This window comes from Pristiophorus japonicus, chromosome 2, assembly GCF_044704955.1.
Source record: "Pristiophorus japonicus isolate sPriJap1 chromosome 2, sPriJap1.hap1, whole genome shotgun sequence".
Taxonomy (NCBI): Eukaryota; Metazoa; Chordata; class Chondrichthyes; family Pristiophoridae; genus Pristiophorus; species Pristiophorus japonicus.
In genome coordinates this window covers 10,738,086-10,758,449 of record NC_091978.1, presented here as the reverse complement: position 1 = coordinate 10,758,449, position 20,364 = coordinate 10,738,086, and the positions used below count along the sequence as shown (strand labels likewise).

General features: G+C 46.3%; 1 protein-coding gene across 10 annotated transcripts in view; it reads left to right on the top strand.

Annotated features, from left to right (window-relative positions):
* m1ap (meiosis 1 associated protein) overlaps positions 1-20,364 on the top strand; it is a 201,804-nt gene that overhangs the window by 51,364 nt on the left and 130,076 nt on the right. For 7 of the 10 annotated variants that reach the window (XM_070866779.1, XM_070866778.1, XM_070866772.1 and 4 more), the window contains exons 2-3: positions 6,020-6,306; positions 7,586-7,771. In XM_070866779.1, coding sequence (XP_070722880.1) covers positions 6,049-6,306; positions 7,586-7,771 — 444 coding nt within the window. In that variant the 5' untranslated portion in view covers positions 6,020-6,048. Of the gene's footprint in view, positions 1-6,013; positions 6,307-7,585; positions 7,772-20,364 lie in introns of all 10 variants that reach the window. The other 3 variants (XM_070866773.1, XM_070866774.1, XM_070866782.1) reach the window with 2 other exon arrangements.

Sequence of the window (20,364 nt, the reverse complement as noted above, 5' to 3'; positions counted from 1 at the left end):
TCATTCTTCTGAACTCCAGTGAATACAAGCCCAATTGATCCAGTCTTTCTTGATATGTCAGTCCTGCCATCCCGGGAATCAGTCTGGTGAACCTTCGCTGCACTCCCTCAATAGCAAGAATGTCCTTCCTCAAGTTAGGAGACCAAAACTGTACACAATACTCCAGGTGTGGCCTCACCAAGGCCCTGCACAACTGTAGCAACACCTCCCTGCCCCTGCACTCAAATCCCCTCGATATAAAGGCCAACATGCCATTTGCTTTCTTAACCACCTGCTGTACCTGCATGCCAACCTTCAATGACTGATGTACCATGACACCCAGGTCTCGTTGCACCTCCCCTTTTCCTAATCTGTCACCATTCAGATAATAGTCTGTCTCTCTGTTTTTACCACCAAAGTGAATAACCTCACATTTATCCACATTATACTTCATCTGCCATGCATTTGCCCACTCACCTAACCTATTGAAGTCACTCTGCAGCCTCATAGCATCCTCCTCGCAGCTCACACTGCTACCCAACTTAGTGTCATCCGCAAATTTGGAGATACTACATTTAATCCCCTCGTCCAAATCATTAATGTACAATGTAAACAGCTGGGGCCCCAGCACAGAACCTTGCGGTACCCCACTGGTCACTGCCTGCCATTCTGAAAAGTACCCATTTACTCCTACTCTTTGCTTCCTGTCTGACAACCAGTTCTCAATCCATGTCAGCACACTACCCCCAATCCCATGTGCTTTAACTTTGCACATTAATCTCTTGTGTGGGACCTTGTCGAAAGCCTTCTGAAAGTCCAAATATACCACATCAACTGGTTCTCCTTTGTCCACTCTACTGGAAACATCCTCAAAAAATTCCAGAAGATTTGTCAAGCATGATTTCCCTTTCACAAATCCATGCTGACTTGGACCTATCATGTCACCTCTTTCCAAATGCGCTGCTATGACATCCTTAATAATTGATTCCATCATTTTACCCACTACTGATGTCAGGCTGACCGGTCTATAATTCCCTGTTTTCTCTCTCCCTCCTTTTTTAAAAAGTGGGGTTACATTGGCTTCCCTCCACTCGATAGGAACTAATCCAGAGTCTGTGGAATGTTGGAAAATGACTGTCAATGCATCCGCTATTTCCAAGGCCACCTCCTTAAGTACTCTGGGATGCAGTCCATTAGGCCCTGGGGATTTATCGGCCTTCAATCCCATCAATTTCCCCAACACAATTTCCCGACTAATAAGGATTTCCCTCAGTTCCTCCTTCTTACTAGACTCTCTGACCCCTTTTATATCCGGAAGATTGTTCCTGTCCTCCTTAGTGAATACCGAACCAAAGTACTTGTTCAATTGGCCTGCCATTTCTTTGTTCTCCATTATGACTTCCCCTGATTCTGACTGCAGGGGACCTATGTTTTACTAACCTTTTTCTCTTTACATATCTATAGAAACTTTTGCAGTCCGTCTTAATGTTCCCTGCAAGCTTCCTCTCGTACTCTATTTTCCCTGCCCTAATCAAACCCTTTGTCCTCCTCTGCTGAGTTCTAAATTTCTCCCAGTCCCCAGGTTCACTGCTATTTCTGGCCAATTTGTATGCCACTTCCTTGGCTTTAATACTATCCCTGATTTCCCTTGATAGCCACGGTTGAGCCACCTTCCCTTTTTTATTTTTACGCCAGACAGGAATGTACAATTGTTGTAGTTCATCCATGCGGTCTCTAAATGTCTGCCATTGCCCATCCACTGTCAACCCCTTAAGTATCATTTGCCAATCTATCATAGCCAATTCATGCCTCATACCTTCAAAGTTACCCTTCTTTAAGTTCTGGACCATGGTCTCTGAATTAACTGTTTCATTCTCCATCCTGATGTCGAATTCCACCATATTATGGTCACTCTTCCCCAAGGGGCCTCGCACAACGAGATTGCTAATTAATCTTCTCTCATTACACAACACCCAGTCTAAGATGGCCTCCCCCCTAGTTGGTTCCTCGACATATTGGTCTAGAAAACCATCACTTATGCACTCCAGGAAATCCTCCTCCACCGTATTGCTTCCAGTTTGGTTAGCCCAATCGATATGCATATTAAAGTCACCCATGATAACTGCTGCACCTTTATTGCATGCACCCCTAATTTCTTGTTTGATGCCCTCCCCAACATCACTACTACTGTTTGGAGGTCTGTACACAACTCCCACTAACGTTTTTTGCCCTTTGGTGTTCTGCATATAGATTCCACATCATCCAAGCTAATGTCCTTCCTAACTATTGCATTAATTTCCTCTTTAACCAGCAATGCTACCCCACCTCCTTTTCCTTTTATTCTATCCTTCCTGAATGTTGAATACCCATGGATGTTGAGTTCCAAGCCCTGATCATCCTGGAGCCACATCTCCGTAATCCCAATCACATCATATCCGTTAACATCTATTTGCACAGTTAATTCATCCACCTTATTACGGATACTCCTTGCATTAAGACACAAAGCCTTCAGGCTTGTTTTTTTAACACCCTTTGTCCTTTTAGAATTATGATGTAGTGTGGCCCTTTTTGTTTCTTGCCTTTGTTTACTCGGCCTTCCACTATTGCTTTTTACCTTTCTACCATCTGTTTCTGACTCCATATTACTTCGCCCTATCTCGCTGCATAGGTTCCCATCCCCCTGCCATATTCGTTTAAACACTCCCGAACTGCATTAGCAAATGTTACCCCTAGGACATCAGTTCCAGTCCTGCCCAAGTGCAGTTTCATGATAGTCTGGTTTTTGCTATTAAATCGCAATGACAGCTTGTTATGTTGTGGAAAGGTAATCTGTTTAAGCAGTTGACTTCCTATATTGTTATGCTAATATAATATCATTGTTGGATTACCATAATTTTAGTCATGTTAACTGTCTAACTCAGTCATTTGCAACTTGGTCTCGATCAGGCTTTGCAGTGTTTGTGTATGCTTGTGATTTGATTGGTCATATGTCTCTAGGATTTCCCCTCTTCCAGTATTGTGCATGTTCAAGGCTTTCTGGATCAGAACATATTTCAGTGCTATGTCATCTACCATTATTAGTAGTTCTGAAAGCATAAGAGTATCCTGGATGTTAAATAAAACATAGGCGCACAAGAAATTACATTATGGAGTCATTTAGTTCCAGAGTTCAAGTCATCATAGGCGATCCCTCAAATGAGGATGACTTGCTTCCACGAGAGTTCACAGATATTTCAATGAAGGACCCGATGTTCCAGTCCTGAACTCCAGTTGAGGAGGTGGAGATGCCTGTTTGTGAATTTTTTTAACGTGTGGTGACCGTTGCACATCAGTCACCACACGGGCTTGACAGAGCTAGGCCTTTATCCAGTGCCAAGGATTAACCAGGACGACTGGAGACCTGCTCTGCTGCATGGACCTAGTGCACACATATAATCGCAGTGTGGGCAGGCCCATGCTGCCCCCGGGCCCTCGGCTCTTCTGGGCCCTGTACCGTCATTCGCCGCATCTCCGCCACGATGTTCCAGGGCCCGGCGCTCCAACTCTATTTATAGCCCCAACCTGCAGTGGTGTTCTCAGACAGGTCGGAGCAGCCCACGATGTTCCAGGGCCCGGCGCTCCAGCTCTATTTATAGCCCCGATCTGCGGTGGTGTTCTCACACAGGTCGGGGCGGCCCAAGAATACTTGGTTCATGAATGCCTTGCCTAGATGAGCTCTCTTGGCCAACCTCCAACCTTGCTCCCTCCGTAAACTTAAGTTCATCCAAAACTCTTCTGCCCTTATTCTAAGTCCCGTTCATCCATCACACCTGTGCTCACTGACCTACATTGGCTTTGGTCCAGCAATGCCTCGATCTTAAAATTCTCATCCTTGTTTTCAAATGGCCTCACCTCTCCCTATCTCTGTACATAGGAACAGAATGAGGCCATTTAGACCTTCGAACCTGTTCTGCCATTCAATGAGATCGTGGCTGATTTATGACCTAACTCCATATGTAAACTCATCCAGCCCTATAATCCCCCCCAAGATCTTTGCGTTCCTCCAATTCTGGCCTCTTGTACATTCACGATTTCCTTTGCTCCATAATTGACGGTTGTGCCTTCAACTGCCAAGGCCCTAAGCTCTAGAATTCCCTCCCTAAACCTGTCCGCCTCCCTACTTCTCACTGATTTGCTAAAATTCCCTGGATTTTGGGAAGGTCCCAGCAGATTGGAAAACTGCAAATGTAACGTCCTATTTAAAAAAGGAGGCAGACAAAAAGCAGGAAACTATAGACCAGTTAGCCTAACATCTGTGGTTGGGAAAATGTTGGAGTCCATTATTAAAGAAGCAGTAGCAGGACATTTGGAAAAGCATAATTCAGACAGGCAGAGAGAGTCAGCATGGATTTATGAAGGGGAAGTCATGTTTGACAAATTTGCTGGAATTCTTTGAGGATGTAGCGAACAGGGTGGATAAAGGGGAACAAGTGGATGCAGTGTATTTGGACTTCCAGAAAGCATTTGACAAGGTGTCACATAAAAGGTTACTGCACAAGATAAAATTTCACAGGGTTGGGGGTAATATATTAGCATGGATGGGGTATTGACTAACGAACAGAAAACAGTCGGGATAAATGGTTCATTCTCGGGTTGGCAATTAGTAACTAGTGGGGTGCCGCAGGGATCAGTGCTGGGACCCCAATTATTTACAATCTATATTAACGACTTGGATGAAGGGACCGAGTGTAACGTAGCAAGTTTGCTGATGATACAAAGATGGGATGAAAAGCAATGTGTGAGGAGGACATAGACAGGCTAAGTGAGTGGGCAAAAATTTGACAGATGGAGTATAATGTTGGAAAAGTGTGACTTTGGCAGAAAAAAATCAAAGAGCAAGTTATTATTTAAATGGAGAAAAATTGCAAAGTGCTGTAGTACAGCGGGACCTGGGGGTTCTGGTGCATGAAACACAAAAGGTTAGTATGCAGGTACAACAAGTGATCAGGAAGGCCTTTGTTGCAAAGGGAATGGAGTATAAAAGCAGGGAAGTCATACAGTTATACAGGGTATTGGTGAGGCCACACCTGGAATACTGCGTAGTTTTGGTTTCCATATTTAAGAAAGGATATACTTGCTTTGGAGGCAGTTTAGAGAAGGTTCACTAGGTTGATTCCGGAGATAAGGGGGTTCCTTTATGAGGAAAGGTTGAGTAGGTTGGGCCTCTACTCATTGGAATTCAGAAGAATGAGAGGTGATCTTATCGAAATGTGTAAGATTATGAGGGGGCTTGACAAGGTGGATGTTTCCACTGATAGGGGAGACTAGAACTAGGGGGCATAATCTTAGAATAAGGGGTCGCCCATTTAAAACCGACATGAGGAGGAATTTCTTCTCTCAGAGGATTGTAAATCTGTGAAATTCGCTGCCTCTGAGAGCTGTGGAAGCTGGGACATTGAATAAATTTAAGACAGAGATGGACAGTTTCTTAACCGATAAGGGGATAAGGGGTTATGGGGAGCAGGCAGGAAAGTGGACCTGAGTCCATGATCAGATCAGCCATGATCGTATTAAATGGCGGAGCAGGCCCGAGGAGCCAATTTTCTATTTCTTATGTTCTCCTTTAAGACATTCCTTAAAACCGACCTCTCATCCTAATATTTCCTTGTGAGGCTCAGTGTCAAATTTCCTTTACAGTGAAGCACCTTGGGACCTTTTACGATATTAATGATGCTATATAAATACAAGGTGCTGTTGTTGCTCAGTTTCTTTTCCCTGAATTTTAAAAATTGATTTTGTTTGGCTTTTTAAGCCAACGGGAAACATAGAAACATAGAAAATAGGTGCAGGAGCAGGCCATTCGGCCCTTTGAACCTGCACCACCATTCAATATGATCGTGGCTGATCATCTTGGTAATGGAAGAGGCTGGTTACACCAGTAGATTTTACAGTATCATTAGAAGCAATTTTGGTGGAAAAAAATTTGAACACAGCACCAAAATTCAGAAACTAATGAAAAATATAAGTTTTCCATTCTTATACTGTGGTTTTTCAGCTGTAGGAGTGGCGGAACAATAAACACCCATTGCAATGAATTCAGAAAGGTCAATGTCGGAGATCAGGAACAGCTTCAGTAACAAAGCCAACTCTGCCATCACGACAAGGCAACCACCCCGAATCCTCGTGGTGGATGTTACACCTCCTTTCTGGTCAGACATTTGCACCAATCTCTGCGAAGCCCTGGAAAATTTCTTTGCTTTGGCCTGCAGTTTAGGAGGGTCAACTCGCCTGCCTCTCCTCAGTGTATATGTGGTTCACAGTCAACAGGAATGTCTTCTTCCTTTTGTGGTATGTAAGAATATCAAACCCAGCCGACTCTCATTTAGTTGTCATGTAATTATTCCAAATTAAACAACTCTGCTTGAATTGAAAGATCATAAGCCAACTCATTAACAGTAATGATGCAGTGACACAGCACTTTATGTCAGGTTATTAGCCAGACGATAATATATTTCACCACATAAAGCCAATATTTCCAGTTAGTCAGAGGCCAGAGTAATCCATGTGAACTACATAAATCGGTCTGTACTCCGATAAGGAAACATAAGCAAAAGTTTGAGGCTCAAGGGCTGCTTAAAATGGAATTTACTGAAGGCTTTAAAAAAAAAATTGCTTCTCTAACTTTGAGGTCTTTTGTTTGAAGGGTAACAGGTTTTCTTTTAGTGAAGATGAATGAGAAACATTATTAAAAGAAAGTACATAGCAGTAGCAGTTCTGCAGGGTTCAGAATGATTGCATGGTAATAACAATTTTATGTTTTGAGTTCCGATTATGGCACAATATTCAATCAAGGTTTTGAAAATTGCTAAACTTTCTGGGACTGAATTGCTTTTGAGTTTTATTTGCCGCAGGGAGGGGAGTAAACGAACAAGGCGAGTCAGCTCAAGCCACTCTTGACCATCTCAAGAGCAGCATGACCAGCTCCTGCCTGCTATCTTACCTGGGGGAGTACTGGGTGGTATGCGAGGGGGAAATATCTAAAAAAGCAAGAAATATAAATGATGTACAACAAGAAATGTATCCTGGTCAGTCACTTTCTATATGAACAGGACTTTAGGTTCACCAGACTGATTCCTGGGATGGGGGGAGATTGACCTATGAGGAGAGATTGAGTAGACTAAGCCTATATTCTCTGGAAGAATGAGAGATGTTCTCATTGAAACATACAAATTTCTTACAGGGCTTGACAGGGTAGATGCAAAGAGGATACTTCCCCTGGCTGGGGAGTCTAGAACCAGGGGTCACAGTCTCAGAATAAGGGATCGACCATTGAGGACTGAGATGAGGAGAAATGTCTTCATTCAGAGAGAAGTGAATCTTTAGACTTCTCTACCCCAGAGGGCTGTGGATGCTCAGTCATTGAGTATATTCTAGACAGAGATCGATAGATTTTTGGATATTAAGGGAATCGAGGGATATTGAGATAGTTCAGGAAAGTGGAGTTGAGGTAGAAGATCAGCCATGATCTTATTGAATGACGGAGAAAGCTCGAGGGGCCGAATGGCCTCCTCTTGCTCCTATTTCTTATGTTCTTATGTTTAATAAGTAATATTTTCTTCTGATGCAGCAAGTGAAAGGAAATTTTCCCAGGCTCCACTCTTGTGTTGCTGAACTGCGGTCAATGCCAAAAGAGGGTTGTATACGTGAGAAGCCAGGCTCTTTAAAACATGCGGTGGAGGATGGCCTCTTGCAGTTTAAACAGTACATGAGGCATGTGACAGTGGGAGGATCGCTGAATAGCTGTTCAGTGGAGGTAAAACATACTTACATTTGCTTTAAATGATTTTTATTGCCTTGCAGCTGGTTGCCATCTCATAAACTTTGCAATTGTATATTTTGTTAAAAAGGAAAAGTGACATTTTAAAACTTGTGTCTCAGATATTATCACTAGTAAAGTTTCCCATGGGATTGCTCATGGTGAGTCAGAGGATTTGTTATTTTACAACAATAGGGCTGATTATGCCATTTAGGGCATAGAAAGAAAGTCTTGGATTTATTTAGCGCCTTTCACGATCACCGGATATCTCAAAGTGCTTTACAGTCAATGAAGTACTTTTAAAAATGTAGTCACTGTTGTAATGTAGGAAACATGGATGATGTATAGAAGGCACCTCAAGTCTCTGGAGATATATCAGCATCGATGACTCCACAAGATCCTGCGGATCCTCTGGGAGGACAGGCGCACCAACAGCATTGTCCCCGTCCAGGCTAACATCTCCAGTATTGAAGCACTGACCACACTTGATCAGCTTAGAAACATAGAAACATAGAAAATAGGTGCAGGAGTAGGCCATTCAGCCCTTCTAGCCTGCACCGCCATTCAATGAGTTCATGGCTGAACATGCAACTTCAGTACCCCATTCGTGCTTTCTCACCATACCCCTTGATTCCCCTAGTAGTAAGGACTTCATCTAACTCCTTTTTGAATATATTTAGTGAATTGGCCTCAACAACTTTCTGTGGTAGAGAATTCCACAGGTTCACCACTCTCTGGGTGAAGAAATTCCTCCTCATCTCGGTCCTAAATGGCTTCCCCCTTATCCTTAGACTGTGTCCCCTGGTTCTGGACTTCCCCAACATTGGGAACATTCTTCCTGCATCTAACCTGTCTAACCCCGTCAGAATTTTAAACGTTTCTATGAGGTCGCCTCTCATTCTTCTGAACTCCAGTGAATACAAGCCCAGTTGATCCAGTCTTTCTTGATAGGTCAGTCCCGCCATCCCGGGAATCAGTCTGGTGAACCTTCGCTGCACTCCCTCAATAGCAAGAATGTCCTTCCTCAGGTTAGGAGACCAAAACTGTACACAATACTCCAGGTGTGGCCTCACCAAGGCCCTGTACAATTGTAGCAACACCTCCCTGCCCTTGTACTCAAATCCCCTCGCTATGAAGGCCAACATGCCATTTGCTTTCTTAACCGCCTGCTGTACCTGCATGCCAACCTTCAATGACTGATGTACCATGACACCCAGGTCTCTTTGCTCCTGCCCTTTTCCTAATCTGTCACCATTCAGATAATAGTCTGTCTCTCTGTTTTTACCACCAAAGTGGATAACCTCACATTTATCCACATTATACTTCATCTGCCATGCATTTGCCCACTCACCTAACCTATCCAAGTCGCTCTGCAGCCTCATAGAATCCTCCTTGCAGCTCACACTGCCACCCAACTTCGTGTCATCCGCAAATTTGGAGATATTACATTTAATCCCCTCGTCTAAATCATTAATGTACAGTGTAAACAGCTGGGGCCCCAGCACAGAACCTTGCGGTACCCCACTAGTCACTGCCTGCCATTCTGAAAAGTCCCCATTTACTCCTACTCTTTGCTTCCTGTCTGACAACCAGTTCTCAATCCATGTCAGCACACTACCCCCAATCCCATGTGCTTTAACTTTGCACATTAATCTCTTGTGTGGGACCTTGTCGAAAGCCTTCTGAAAGTCCAAATATACCACATCAACTGGTTCTCCCTTGTCCACTCTACTGGAAACATCCTCAAAAAATTCCAGAAGATTTGTCAAGCATGATTTCCCTTTCACAAATCCATGCTGACTTGGACCTATCATATTACCTCTTTCCAAATGCACTGCTATGACATCCTTAATAATTGATTCCATCATTTTACCCACTACCGATGTCAGGCTGACCGGTCTGTAATTCCCTGTTTTCTCTCTCCCTCCTTTTTTAAAAAGTGGGGTTACATTGGCTACCCTCCACTCCATAGGAACTGATCCAGAGTCAATGGAATGTTGGAAAATGACTGTCAATGCATCCACTATTTCCAAGGCCACCTCCTTAAGTACTCTGGGATGCAGTCCATCAGGCCCTGGGGATTTATCGGTCTTCAATCCCATCAATTTCCCCAACACAATTTCCCGACTAATAAGGATTTCCCTCAGTTCCTCCTCCTTACTAGACCCTCCGACCCCTTTTATATCCGGAAGGTTGTTTGTGTCCTCCTCAGTGAATACCGAACCAAAGTACTTGTTCAATTGGTCTGCCATTTCTTTGTTCCCCGTTATGACTTCCCCTGATTCTGACTGCAGGGGACCTACGTTTGTCTTTACTAACCTTTTTCTCTTTACATATCTATAGAAACTTTTGCAATCCGTCTTAATGTTCCCTGCAAGCTTCTTCTCGTACTCCATTTTCCCTTCCCTAATCAAACCCTTTGTCCTCCTCTGCTGAGTTCTAAATTTCTCCCAGTCCCCGGGTTCTCTGCTATTTCTGGCCAATTTGTATGCCACTTCCTTGGCTTTAATGCTATCCCTGATTTCCCTTGATAGCCACGGTTGAGCCACCTTCCCTTTTTTATTTTTACGACAGACAGGAATGTACAATTGTTGTAGTTCATCCATGCGGTCTCTAAATGTCTGCCATTGCCCATCCACAGTCAACCCCTTCAGTATCATTCGCCAATCTATCCTAGCCAATTGACGCCTCATACCTTCAAAGTTACCCTTCTTTAAGTTCTGGACCATGGTCTCTGAATTAACTGTTTCATTCTCCATCCTAATGCAGAATTCCACCATATTATGGTCACTCTTCCCCAAGGGGCCTCGCACAACGAGATTGCTAATTAATCCTCTCTCATTACACAACACCCAGTCTAAGATGGCCTCCCCCCTAGTTGGTTCCTCGACATATTGGTCTAAAAAACCATCCCTTATGCACTCCAGGAAATCCTCCTCTACCGTATTGCTTCCAGTTTGGTTAACCCAATCTATGTGCATATTAAAGTCACCCATTATAACTGCTGCACCTTTATTGCACGCACCCCTAATTTCATGTTTGATGCCCTCCCCAACATCACTACTACTGTTTGGAGGTCTGTACACAACTCCCACTAACGTTTTTTGTCCTTTGGTATTCTGCAGCTCTACCCATATAGATTCCACATCATCCAAGCTAATGTCCTTCCGAACTATTGCCTTAATTTGCTCCTTAACCAGCAATGCTACCTCACCTCCTTTTCCTTTTATTCTATCTTTCCTGAATGTTGAATATCCCTGGATGTTGAGTTCCCAGCCCTGATCATCCTGGAGCCACGTCTCCGTAATCCCAATCACATCATATTTGTTAACATCTATTTGCACAGTTAATTCATCCACTTTATTGCGGATACTCCTTGCATTAAGACACAAAGCCTTCAGGCTTGTTCTTTTAACACCCTTTGTCCTTTTAGAATTTTGCTGTACAGTGGCCCTTTTTGTTCTTTGCCTTGGGTTTCTCTGCCCTCCACTTTTCCTCATCTCCTTTCTGTCTTTTGCTTTTGCCTCCTTTTTGTTTCCCTCTGTCTCCCTGCATTGGTTCCCATCCCCCTGCCATATCAGTTTAAATCCTCCCCAACAGCACTAGCAAACACTCCCCCTAGGACATTGGTTCCGGTCCTGTCCAGGTGCAGACCGTCCGGTTTGTACTGGTCCCACCTCCCCCAGAACCGGTTCCAATGCTCCAGGAATTTGAATCCCTCCCTGTTGCACCACTGCTCAAGCCACGTATTCATCTGCGCTATCCTGCGATTCCTACTCTGACTATCACGTGGCACTGGAAGCAATCCCGAGATTACTACTTTTGAGGTCCTACTTTTTAATTTAGCTCCTAGCTCCTTAAATTCGTTTCGTAGGACCTCATCCCTCTTTTTACCTATGTCGTTGGTACCAATGTGCACCACGACAACTGGCTGTTCTCCCTCCCTTTTTAGAATGTCCTGCACCCGCTCCGAGACATCCTTGACCCTTGCACCAGGGAGGCAACATACCATCCTGGAGTCTCGGTTGCGGCCGCAGAAACGCCTATCTATTCCCCTCACCATTGAATCTCCAATCACTATTGCTCTCCCACTCTTTTTCCTGCCCTCCTGTGCAGCAGAGCCAGCCACGGTGCCATGAACTTGGCTGCTGCTGCCCTCCCCTGATGAGTCATCCCCCTCAACAGTACCCAAAGCAGTGTATCTGTTTTGCAGGGGGATGACCACAGGGGACTCCTGCACTACCTTCCTTGCTCTGCTCTTCCTGTTGGTCTTCCATTCCCTATCTGGCTGTGGACCCTTTCCCTGTGGTACGACCAACTCGCTACACGTGATACTCACGTCATTCTCAGCATCGTGGATGCTCCAGAGTGAATCCACCCTCAGCTCCAACTCCGCAACGCGGTCTGTCAGGAGCTGGAGGCGGATACACTTCCCGCACACGTAATCGTCAGGGACACCGGAAGTGTCCCTGAGTTCACACATGGTACAGGAGGAGCATAACACCCGACCGAGCTCTCCTGCCATGACTTAACCCTTATATACACTTAAATTGGCAACAACAATGTTAAAAGTTACTCACTGATATAGAAGAGAAAAAAGAAAAACTACTCACCAATCACCAGCCAATCACTTACCCTCTTGGCTGTGACGTCACCTTTTGATTTCTTTCTACTTCTTTTTTGCCTTCTCCCTGTAGCTGCACAAGTACGCCTTTTATAGGCCTCTCCACGCACCTCCTCGACGCTGCTCCCGACTGCCGCCGACGCTGGGCCCCGGACTCCCTGCTGTGCCTTTTATAGGCCTCTCCACGCACCTCCTCGATGCTGCTCCCGACTGCCGCCGACGCTGGGCCCCGGACTCCCTGCTGTGCCTTTTATAGGCCTCTCCACGCACCTCCTCGACGCTGCTCCCGACTGCCGCCGACGCTGAGCCCCGGACTCCCTGCTGTGCCTTTTATAGGCCTCTCCACGCACCTCCTCGACGCTGCTCCCGACTGCTGGGCAGGTCACATAGTTCGCATGCCAGATACGAGATTCCCTAAGCAAATGCTTTATGCGGAACTCCTTCACGGCAAACGAGCCAAAAGTGGGCAGAGGAAACATTACAAGGACACCCTCAAAGCCTCCCTGATAAAGTGCGGCATCACCACTGACACCTGGGAGACACTGGCCGAAGATCGCCTGAGGTGGAGAAAGTGCATCTGGGAGGGCGTTGAGTTCTTCAAGTCTCAACTCCAAGAGCATGAAGAGGTCAAGTGCAGACAGCGAAAGGAGCGCGCGGCAAACCAGCCCCATCTACCCCTTCCCTCGACGAATGTCTGTCCCACCTGTGACAGGGTCTGTGGCTCTCATATCGGACTGTTCAGCCACCAGAGAACTCACTTTGGGAGTGGAAGCCAGTCTGCCTCGATTCCGAGGGACTGCCTATGATGATGATTGGTAGGAAACATAGCAGCCATTTTGCGCACAAACAGCAATGTGATAATCACCACATAGTCTGTTTTTTTGTTGAGTGAGGGATAAATAATGGCCAGGACACTGGGGATAACTCCCCTGTTCTTCGAAATGGTACCATGAGATCTTTTGCGTCCACTTGAGAGGGCAGACAGGGCCTCGGTTTGACATCTCACCCGAAAGATGGCACTCGCTCAGTACTGCACAGGAGTGTCAGCCGAGATTTATGTGCTCAAGTTGCTGGAGTGGGACTTGAATCCACAACATAGAATCATAGAAATCTACAACGCAGAAGGAGGCCATTTCGGCCCATCGTGTCCGCACCAGCCAACCAAGAGCCACACGGCCCTCGGTCAGCAGTCCTGAAGGCTACATATAAACCTATGAACAATGAACAATGACGGAAAGGTAAAGAGCACCTAGCCCAACTCGTCCACCCGACATAACTGCGACACTCCCTGCACAGCAACATTCTGCACTCCACCTCAACCGGAGCCATGTAATCTCCTGGGAGAGGCAAAAACCCAGATAAAAAACCCAGGCTATTGAGGGGGGAAAAATCTGGAAAAATTCCTCTCCGACCCATCCAGACGATCAAAACTAGTCCAGGAGATCACCCTGGCCATATTCGATTCCCTGCAGTACTTACCATCATATCTGCACTAGCCAACAAGAGGTTATCCAGTCTAATCCCACTTACCAGCTCCAGGTTACGGCACTTCAAGTGCCCATCCAAGCACCTTTTAAATATGGTGAGGGTTTCTGCATCCACTACGCTTCCAGGCAGTGAGTTCCAGACCCTTACAACCCTCTGTGTGAAGAAGCCTCCCCTCAAATTCCCATCTAAACCTTCCACCAACCACCTTAAAACTATGCCCCCTCATAATTGACCCATCCACCAAGGAAAATAGGCCCTTGCTATCCACTATATCCAAGTCCCTCAAAATTTTATACACCTCAAAGAGGTCTCTCAGCCTGCTCTGTTCCAATGCGAACAAACCCAGCCTATCCAATCTGTCCTCATACCTAAGAATCTCCATTCTAGTCGGCATCCTAGTAAATATCCTCTGCACCCTCTCTAGTGCAATCACGTCCTTCCTATAATACAGCGACCAGAACTGCACGCAGTACTCCAGCTGTGGCCTAACCAGAGTATTATACAATTTAAGCATTACCTCCCTGCTCTTGTATTCTATGCCGCATTCTGTATGCCTTCTTATAGAAACATAGAAACATTGAAAATAGGTGCAGGAGTAGGCCATTCGGCCCTTCGAGCCTGCACCACCATTCAATAAGATCATTGCTGATCATTCCCGCAGTACCCCTTTCCTGCTTTCTCTCCATACCCCTTGATCCCTTTAGCTGTAAGGGCCATATCTAACTCCCTCTTGAATATATCCAATGAACTGGCATCAACAACTCTCTGCGGCAGGGAATTCCACAGGTTAACAACTCTCTGAGTGAAGAAGTTTCTCCTCATCTCAGTCCTAAATGGCCTACCCCTTATCCTTAGACTGTGTCCCCTGATTCTGGACTTTCCCAACATCGGGAACATTCTTTCCGCATCTAACCTGTCCAGTCCCGTCAGAATCTTATACGTTTCTATGAAATCCCCTCTCATCCTTCTAAACTCCAGTATATAAAGGCCCAGATGATCCTGTCTCTCCTCATATGTCAGTCCAGCCATTCCTGGAATCAGTCTGGTGAACCTTCGCTGCATTCCCTCAATAGCAAGAACGTCCTTCCTCAGATTAGGAGACCAAAACTGAACACAATATTCCAGGTGAGGTCTCACCAAGGCCCTGTACAACTGCAGTAAGATCTCCCTGCTCCTATATCAAATCCCCTAGCTATGAAGGCCAACATACCATTTGCCTTCTTTCACCGCCTGCTGTACCTGCATGCCAACTTTCAATGACTAATGAACCATGACACCCAGGTCTCGTTGCACCTCCCCTTTTCCTAATCTGCCACCATTCAGATAATATTCTGCCTTTGTGTTTTTGCCCCCAAAATGGATAACCTCACATTTATCCATATTATACTGCATCTGCCATGCATTTGCCCACTCACCTAACCTGTCCAAGTTACCCTGCAAGTCCACCTGGCCTGCTACTTTCCGGGGTCCGTGGACAAGCACATCTACACTTTTAAGTGGCCTACCATTTAATGTGTATACCCTTTCCTTATTAGCCCTTCCCAAGTGCATTACCTCACACTTCTCTGAATTAAATTCCATTTGCCACTGTTCTGCACACCTGACCAGTAGATTGATATCCTCCTGCAAGGCATTATCAACCGCACAACCAATTTTAGTGTCATCTGCAAACTTCTTAATCAAACTCACTATATTCAAATCTCGATCATTGATGTATACCACAAAAAGCATCATTGATGTATACCACAAAAAGCAAAGGACCCAGTACTGAGTCCTGCGGAACCCCACTGGAAATATCCTTCCAGTCACAAAAACATCCATCAACCATTACCCTTTGCATCCTACTTCAAAGCCAGTTTTGGATTCAACTTGCCACTTTGCCCTGGATCCCATCGGCTTTAACCTTTATGACCAGTCTACTATGTGGGACCTCCTCAAAAAATTCAATTAGTTTAGTCAAACACCATGTTTCCTTAACAAATCCGTGCTGATTGTTCCTAATTAATCCTTGCCTTTCTAAATGTAGATTCATCCTGTCTTTCAGGATTTTTTCCAATAATTTTCCCACCACTGAAATTAGACTGACAAAATGTAATTACCCGGCCTATCCCTTTCTCCCTTCTTAAACAAGGTTATCACATTAGCAGTCCTCCGGCACCATGCCCAAATCCAAAGAGGACTGGAAAATGATGATCAAGGCCTCTGCTATTTCCTCTTTTACTTCGGTCAACAGCCTAGGATGCATTTCATCCAGGCCTGGGGACTTAGCGACTTTCAAAGCTGCTAAACCCATTAATACCTCCTCTCTCACTATGTTTATTTCATCCAGAATTTCACACTCTTCCTCCATAGCAGTATCTGCATTGCCCCTTTCCTTTGTGAAAACAGATGCAAAGTAGTCATTAAAAACCATACCAACATCTCCTGTCTCCACACAAAGATTACCCTCACGATCTCTAATAGGCCCTACCTTTTCTTTAGTTATCCTCTTGCTCTTAATATACTTATAGAACATCTTTGGGTTTTCCTTAATTTTACTTGCCAAGAAATTTTCATGCTCTCTCTTAGCATTCCTAATATCGTTTTATTTTACCTCTGAATTTTCTATATTCCGCCAAAGATTCTACAGTATTTAGCTGTCGGTATATGACATAAGCTTCCCTTTTTATCTTTATCCTCCCCTGTAAGTCCCTAGACATCCAGGGGGCTCTAGAATTGTTACTCCCACCTTTTTCTTTCAGAGCACATGTTTGGCCTGAGCCCTCCGGATCTCCTCCTTGAATGCCTTCCACTGTTCTGACACTGATTTACCTACAAGTAGCTGTTTCCAGTCCACTGTGGCCAAATCACTCCTCAACTTTGCAAAGTTAGCTTTTCCCCAATTTGGGACTTTTATTCCTGGTCTAGCCTTGTCCTTAACCATAACTAACTTGAATCTGACTGAATTATGGTCACTGGTATCCAAGTGCCCTCCCACTAATACTCTTTTCACCTGCCCAGCTTCATTCCCCAAAACTAAATCCAAAACCGCCCCCTCTCATGTTGAGCTTGTTACATATGACTAAAAAAGTTCTCTTGAATGCATTTTAAGAATTCCGCACCTTCTATACCCTTCACACTATATTTGTCCCAACCAATATTAGGATAGTTAAAATCCCTTACTATTACTACCCTATGGTTTTTGGACTTCCAGAAATTTGCTTCCATATTTGCTCCTCTATTTCCCTCCCATTGTTTGGGGGTCTCTAATAAGCGGCAGCAGAGTGATCGACCCTGTTTTATTTTTCAATTCGACCCATATGGCCTCATTTGATGTTCCCTCCAACATATCATCCCTCGTCACCGCTGTAATAGTTTCTTTAATCAATACCGTGACCCCCCCCCCCTCTTTACCGCCGTCTCTGTCTTATCTAAAAATCCTGTAACCAGGAAAATTGAGCTGCCAAACCTGCCCCTCTTTCAGCCATGTCTCTGTAATGGCAATAATGTCATACTCCCAAGTATCTACCTGTTTACATCCGCCTTATTCGCTATATTCCTTGCATTAAAGTATATACCATTTAGCACAGGAAGACCTCCTTGATTACTACTTACTAACCCTTGTTTCCTTTGTCTTACAGATTCACTTTCTACATTCTTGCTATCCAATTTCAGCTTTACTTCCTTATTGAATTTGTTCTCAGGTTCACATCTCCGCGAGGATATTGGTCCCGGCGCTGTTGAGGTGCAAACCGTCTGGTTTGTACAGGTCCCATCTACCCCAGAAGCGGTCCCAATGCCTCAGAAATTTAAAGCCCTCCCTCCAACACCAACTCTCCAGCCACGCGTCCACCCTCTCTATCCTTCTATTCTTGTACTCATTAGCATGTGGCACCCGTAGTAACCCGAAGATTACTACTTTTGATCACCCTACCCATTAATTTTTCGCCTAGCTCCCTAAATTCTGATGAGGACCTCATCACTCTTTCTACCTATGTCATTGGTCCCGATATGGCCCACGACCTCTAAACGTTTACCCTCTCCCCCCAGAATGCCCTGCGCCCACTCTGTGACATCCTTGACCGTGGCACCAGGGGGCAGCATACCATTCTGGAGTCACGTCTACAGCTGCAAAAACGCCTCTCTGTTCCCCTAACTATTGAATCCTCTTCCACTACAGCTCTCTTATTCTTCGTCCCTTCCCCCTGTGCACCTGAGCCACCCGTGGTGCCTTGGACTTGGCTCTGGCTGCACTCCCCAGAGGCACCATCACCCTCACCGGTGCTCAGAAGAGAATATGGGTTGGAAAGTGAAATGGACTCACGAGGTAGACTCCTGTACTACCTGCCTAGTGTTCTTACTCCGTCTGGTGGTCAGCCACTTCCCTTCTACCTTCATGCTTTTAAGCTGTGGGGTGACCACCTCCTGAAATGTGCTATCCACATAGCTCTCAGCCTCGCAGATGCACGTATTGACTCCAGCCGCCATTCAAGCTCTGAAATATGGAGCTCGAGTAGTTGAAGATGGAGACATGTCCTGCACACATGGTTGTCTATGCTGTGTAAAGCGTCCAGGACTTCCCACATGACGCAGGACATGCACTCCACTGAACTGAACTGCCCTGCCATCCTTCTAATTAGACTTATCTAATTAAAATCGAATCAAAAAGAAAAAGAGAGATCCTTATCAATCAAACAGCCAACCACTTGCCTGCCCGGACGAGAGCTGTGAGCTCCTCGCCAGAAGTAAACTCCTCGCCTACATCTAGCACTCCTGCTCCTCGGATTCCTGGCCTCCTGAACTCTCTGGCCTCTCAGACTCACTGAGGTCGGGGTCTCTCGGGTCGGTGCCTCTCGGGTCGGGGTCTCTCGGGTCGGGGTTTCTCGGTGCTCGGGTTGGGGCCTCTTAGGTCGGGGTCTCTCGGTGCTCGGGTCGGGGCCTCTCGGTGCTCTGGTCGGGGCCGCTCGCTGCTCAGGTCGGGGGTGCTCGGGTCGGGGCCACTTGGTGCTCGGATCGGGGCCTCTCGGTGCTCGGGTCGGGGGTGCTCGGGTCGGGGCCTCTCGGTGCTCGGGTCGGGGCCGCTCGCCGCTCAGGTCGGGGGTGCTCGGGTCGGGGCCTCTCAGCGCTCGGGTCGGGGCCTCTTGGTGCTCGGGTTGGGGGTGCTCGGGTCGGGGCCTCTCAGCGCTCGGGTCGGGGCCTCTTGGTGCTCGGGTTGGGGGTGCTCGGGTCGGGGCCTCTCAGCGCTCGGGTCGGGGCCTCTTGGTGCTCGGGTCGGGGGTGCTCGGGTCGGGGCCTCTCAGCGCTCGGGTCGGGGCCTCTTGGTGCTCGGGTCGGGGGTGCTCGGGTCAGGGCCTCTCAGCGCTCGGGTCGGGGCCTCTTGGTGCTCGGGTCGGGGGCTCTTGGTGCTCGGGTCAGGGGGTGCTCGGGTCGGGGCCTCTCAGTGCTCGGGTCGGGGCCTCTTGGTGCTCGGGTCGGGGGTGCTCGGGTCGGGGCCTCTCGGCGCTCGGGTCGGGGCCTCTTGGTGTTCAGGTCGGAGCTGCTCGGGGAGCCGCTCGGCGCTCCAATTTTAGTCCAGTTCGGTATGAAACTAAATTGTCAAAAGGAACAAAGGGATCTAGAAACTCAGATGCTTAAACTACTAAAATTACCAACACAAGTTGAAAATAGAGTTAAGGTTAACAATTATCTCCCGTGCCCTGTCTGAGAGCACTTCACGCCTTTAGCCCACCTTTAGTCCCTTCTGACTCGGAGGCGAGAATGCTACCCACTGAGCCACAGCTGACGTCTGAGCAACTGATTTACAGCGAAGGAATAAATCAAATTCCATTTTTATTAAATGGTATTCTGGGACTTTTTCTGTTTCTTTGGGGAATTGGATTGCACAGCTTTGTTGATTCTTGTGTGAAAAATGTAAGTGCTGGAAAAGGCACTTGCCTTGTGGAGTCGGCAGCTCCCACCCACTGGTTTCCCGACTACTGGGGGGGGTTTCGCTCTCTGTAACTCTTCCCTTTGTCTGGCAGGGGCAGGTAACATATCTCTGAAGGTCAATATAGCACAGATGATAATCGTGTGTTAATCAGAAGTAGTTTGATTTCTTTAAAAAATAAACTCTTGATTTACACAAAGAAAGACACAATGAGCTGGATTTTACCAACCTTGGTCGGTGGTGGGTCCCGGCCTCGCTGTCAGCTCCAGCCTGCTGTCCCAAATGATTTTCCCCTGATTGGGCATGTTAAGCCCGCCAGCGCGTTTACCAGCCAATTGAAGGAAGCGGGTCTGATTACGTCACTTGATGATACCGGTTCCTTAAAGGCACCATGCGCAAATTAATTTTGACATTTATGCTGTCAGTGATCTACAGCATTGAGGTGCTTCAAACATTGACAATCACGGCACAGAAGTGCACGGCTGCACCCAGCTCCTCCATGACTCCCTCCATATGCTTATGCAGGGAGTCACAGCACGCTGGGAGATTCTCTTCCCTTATAATGGGCAGGAG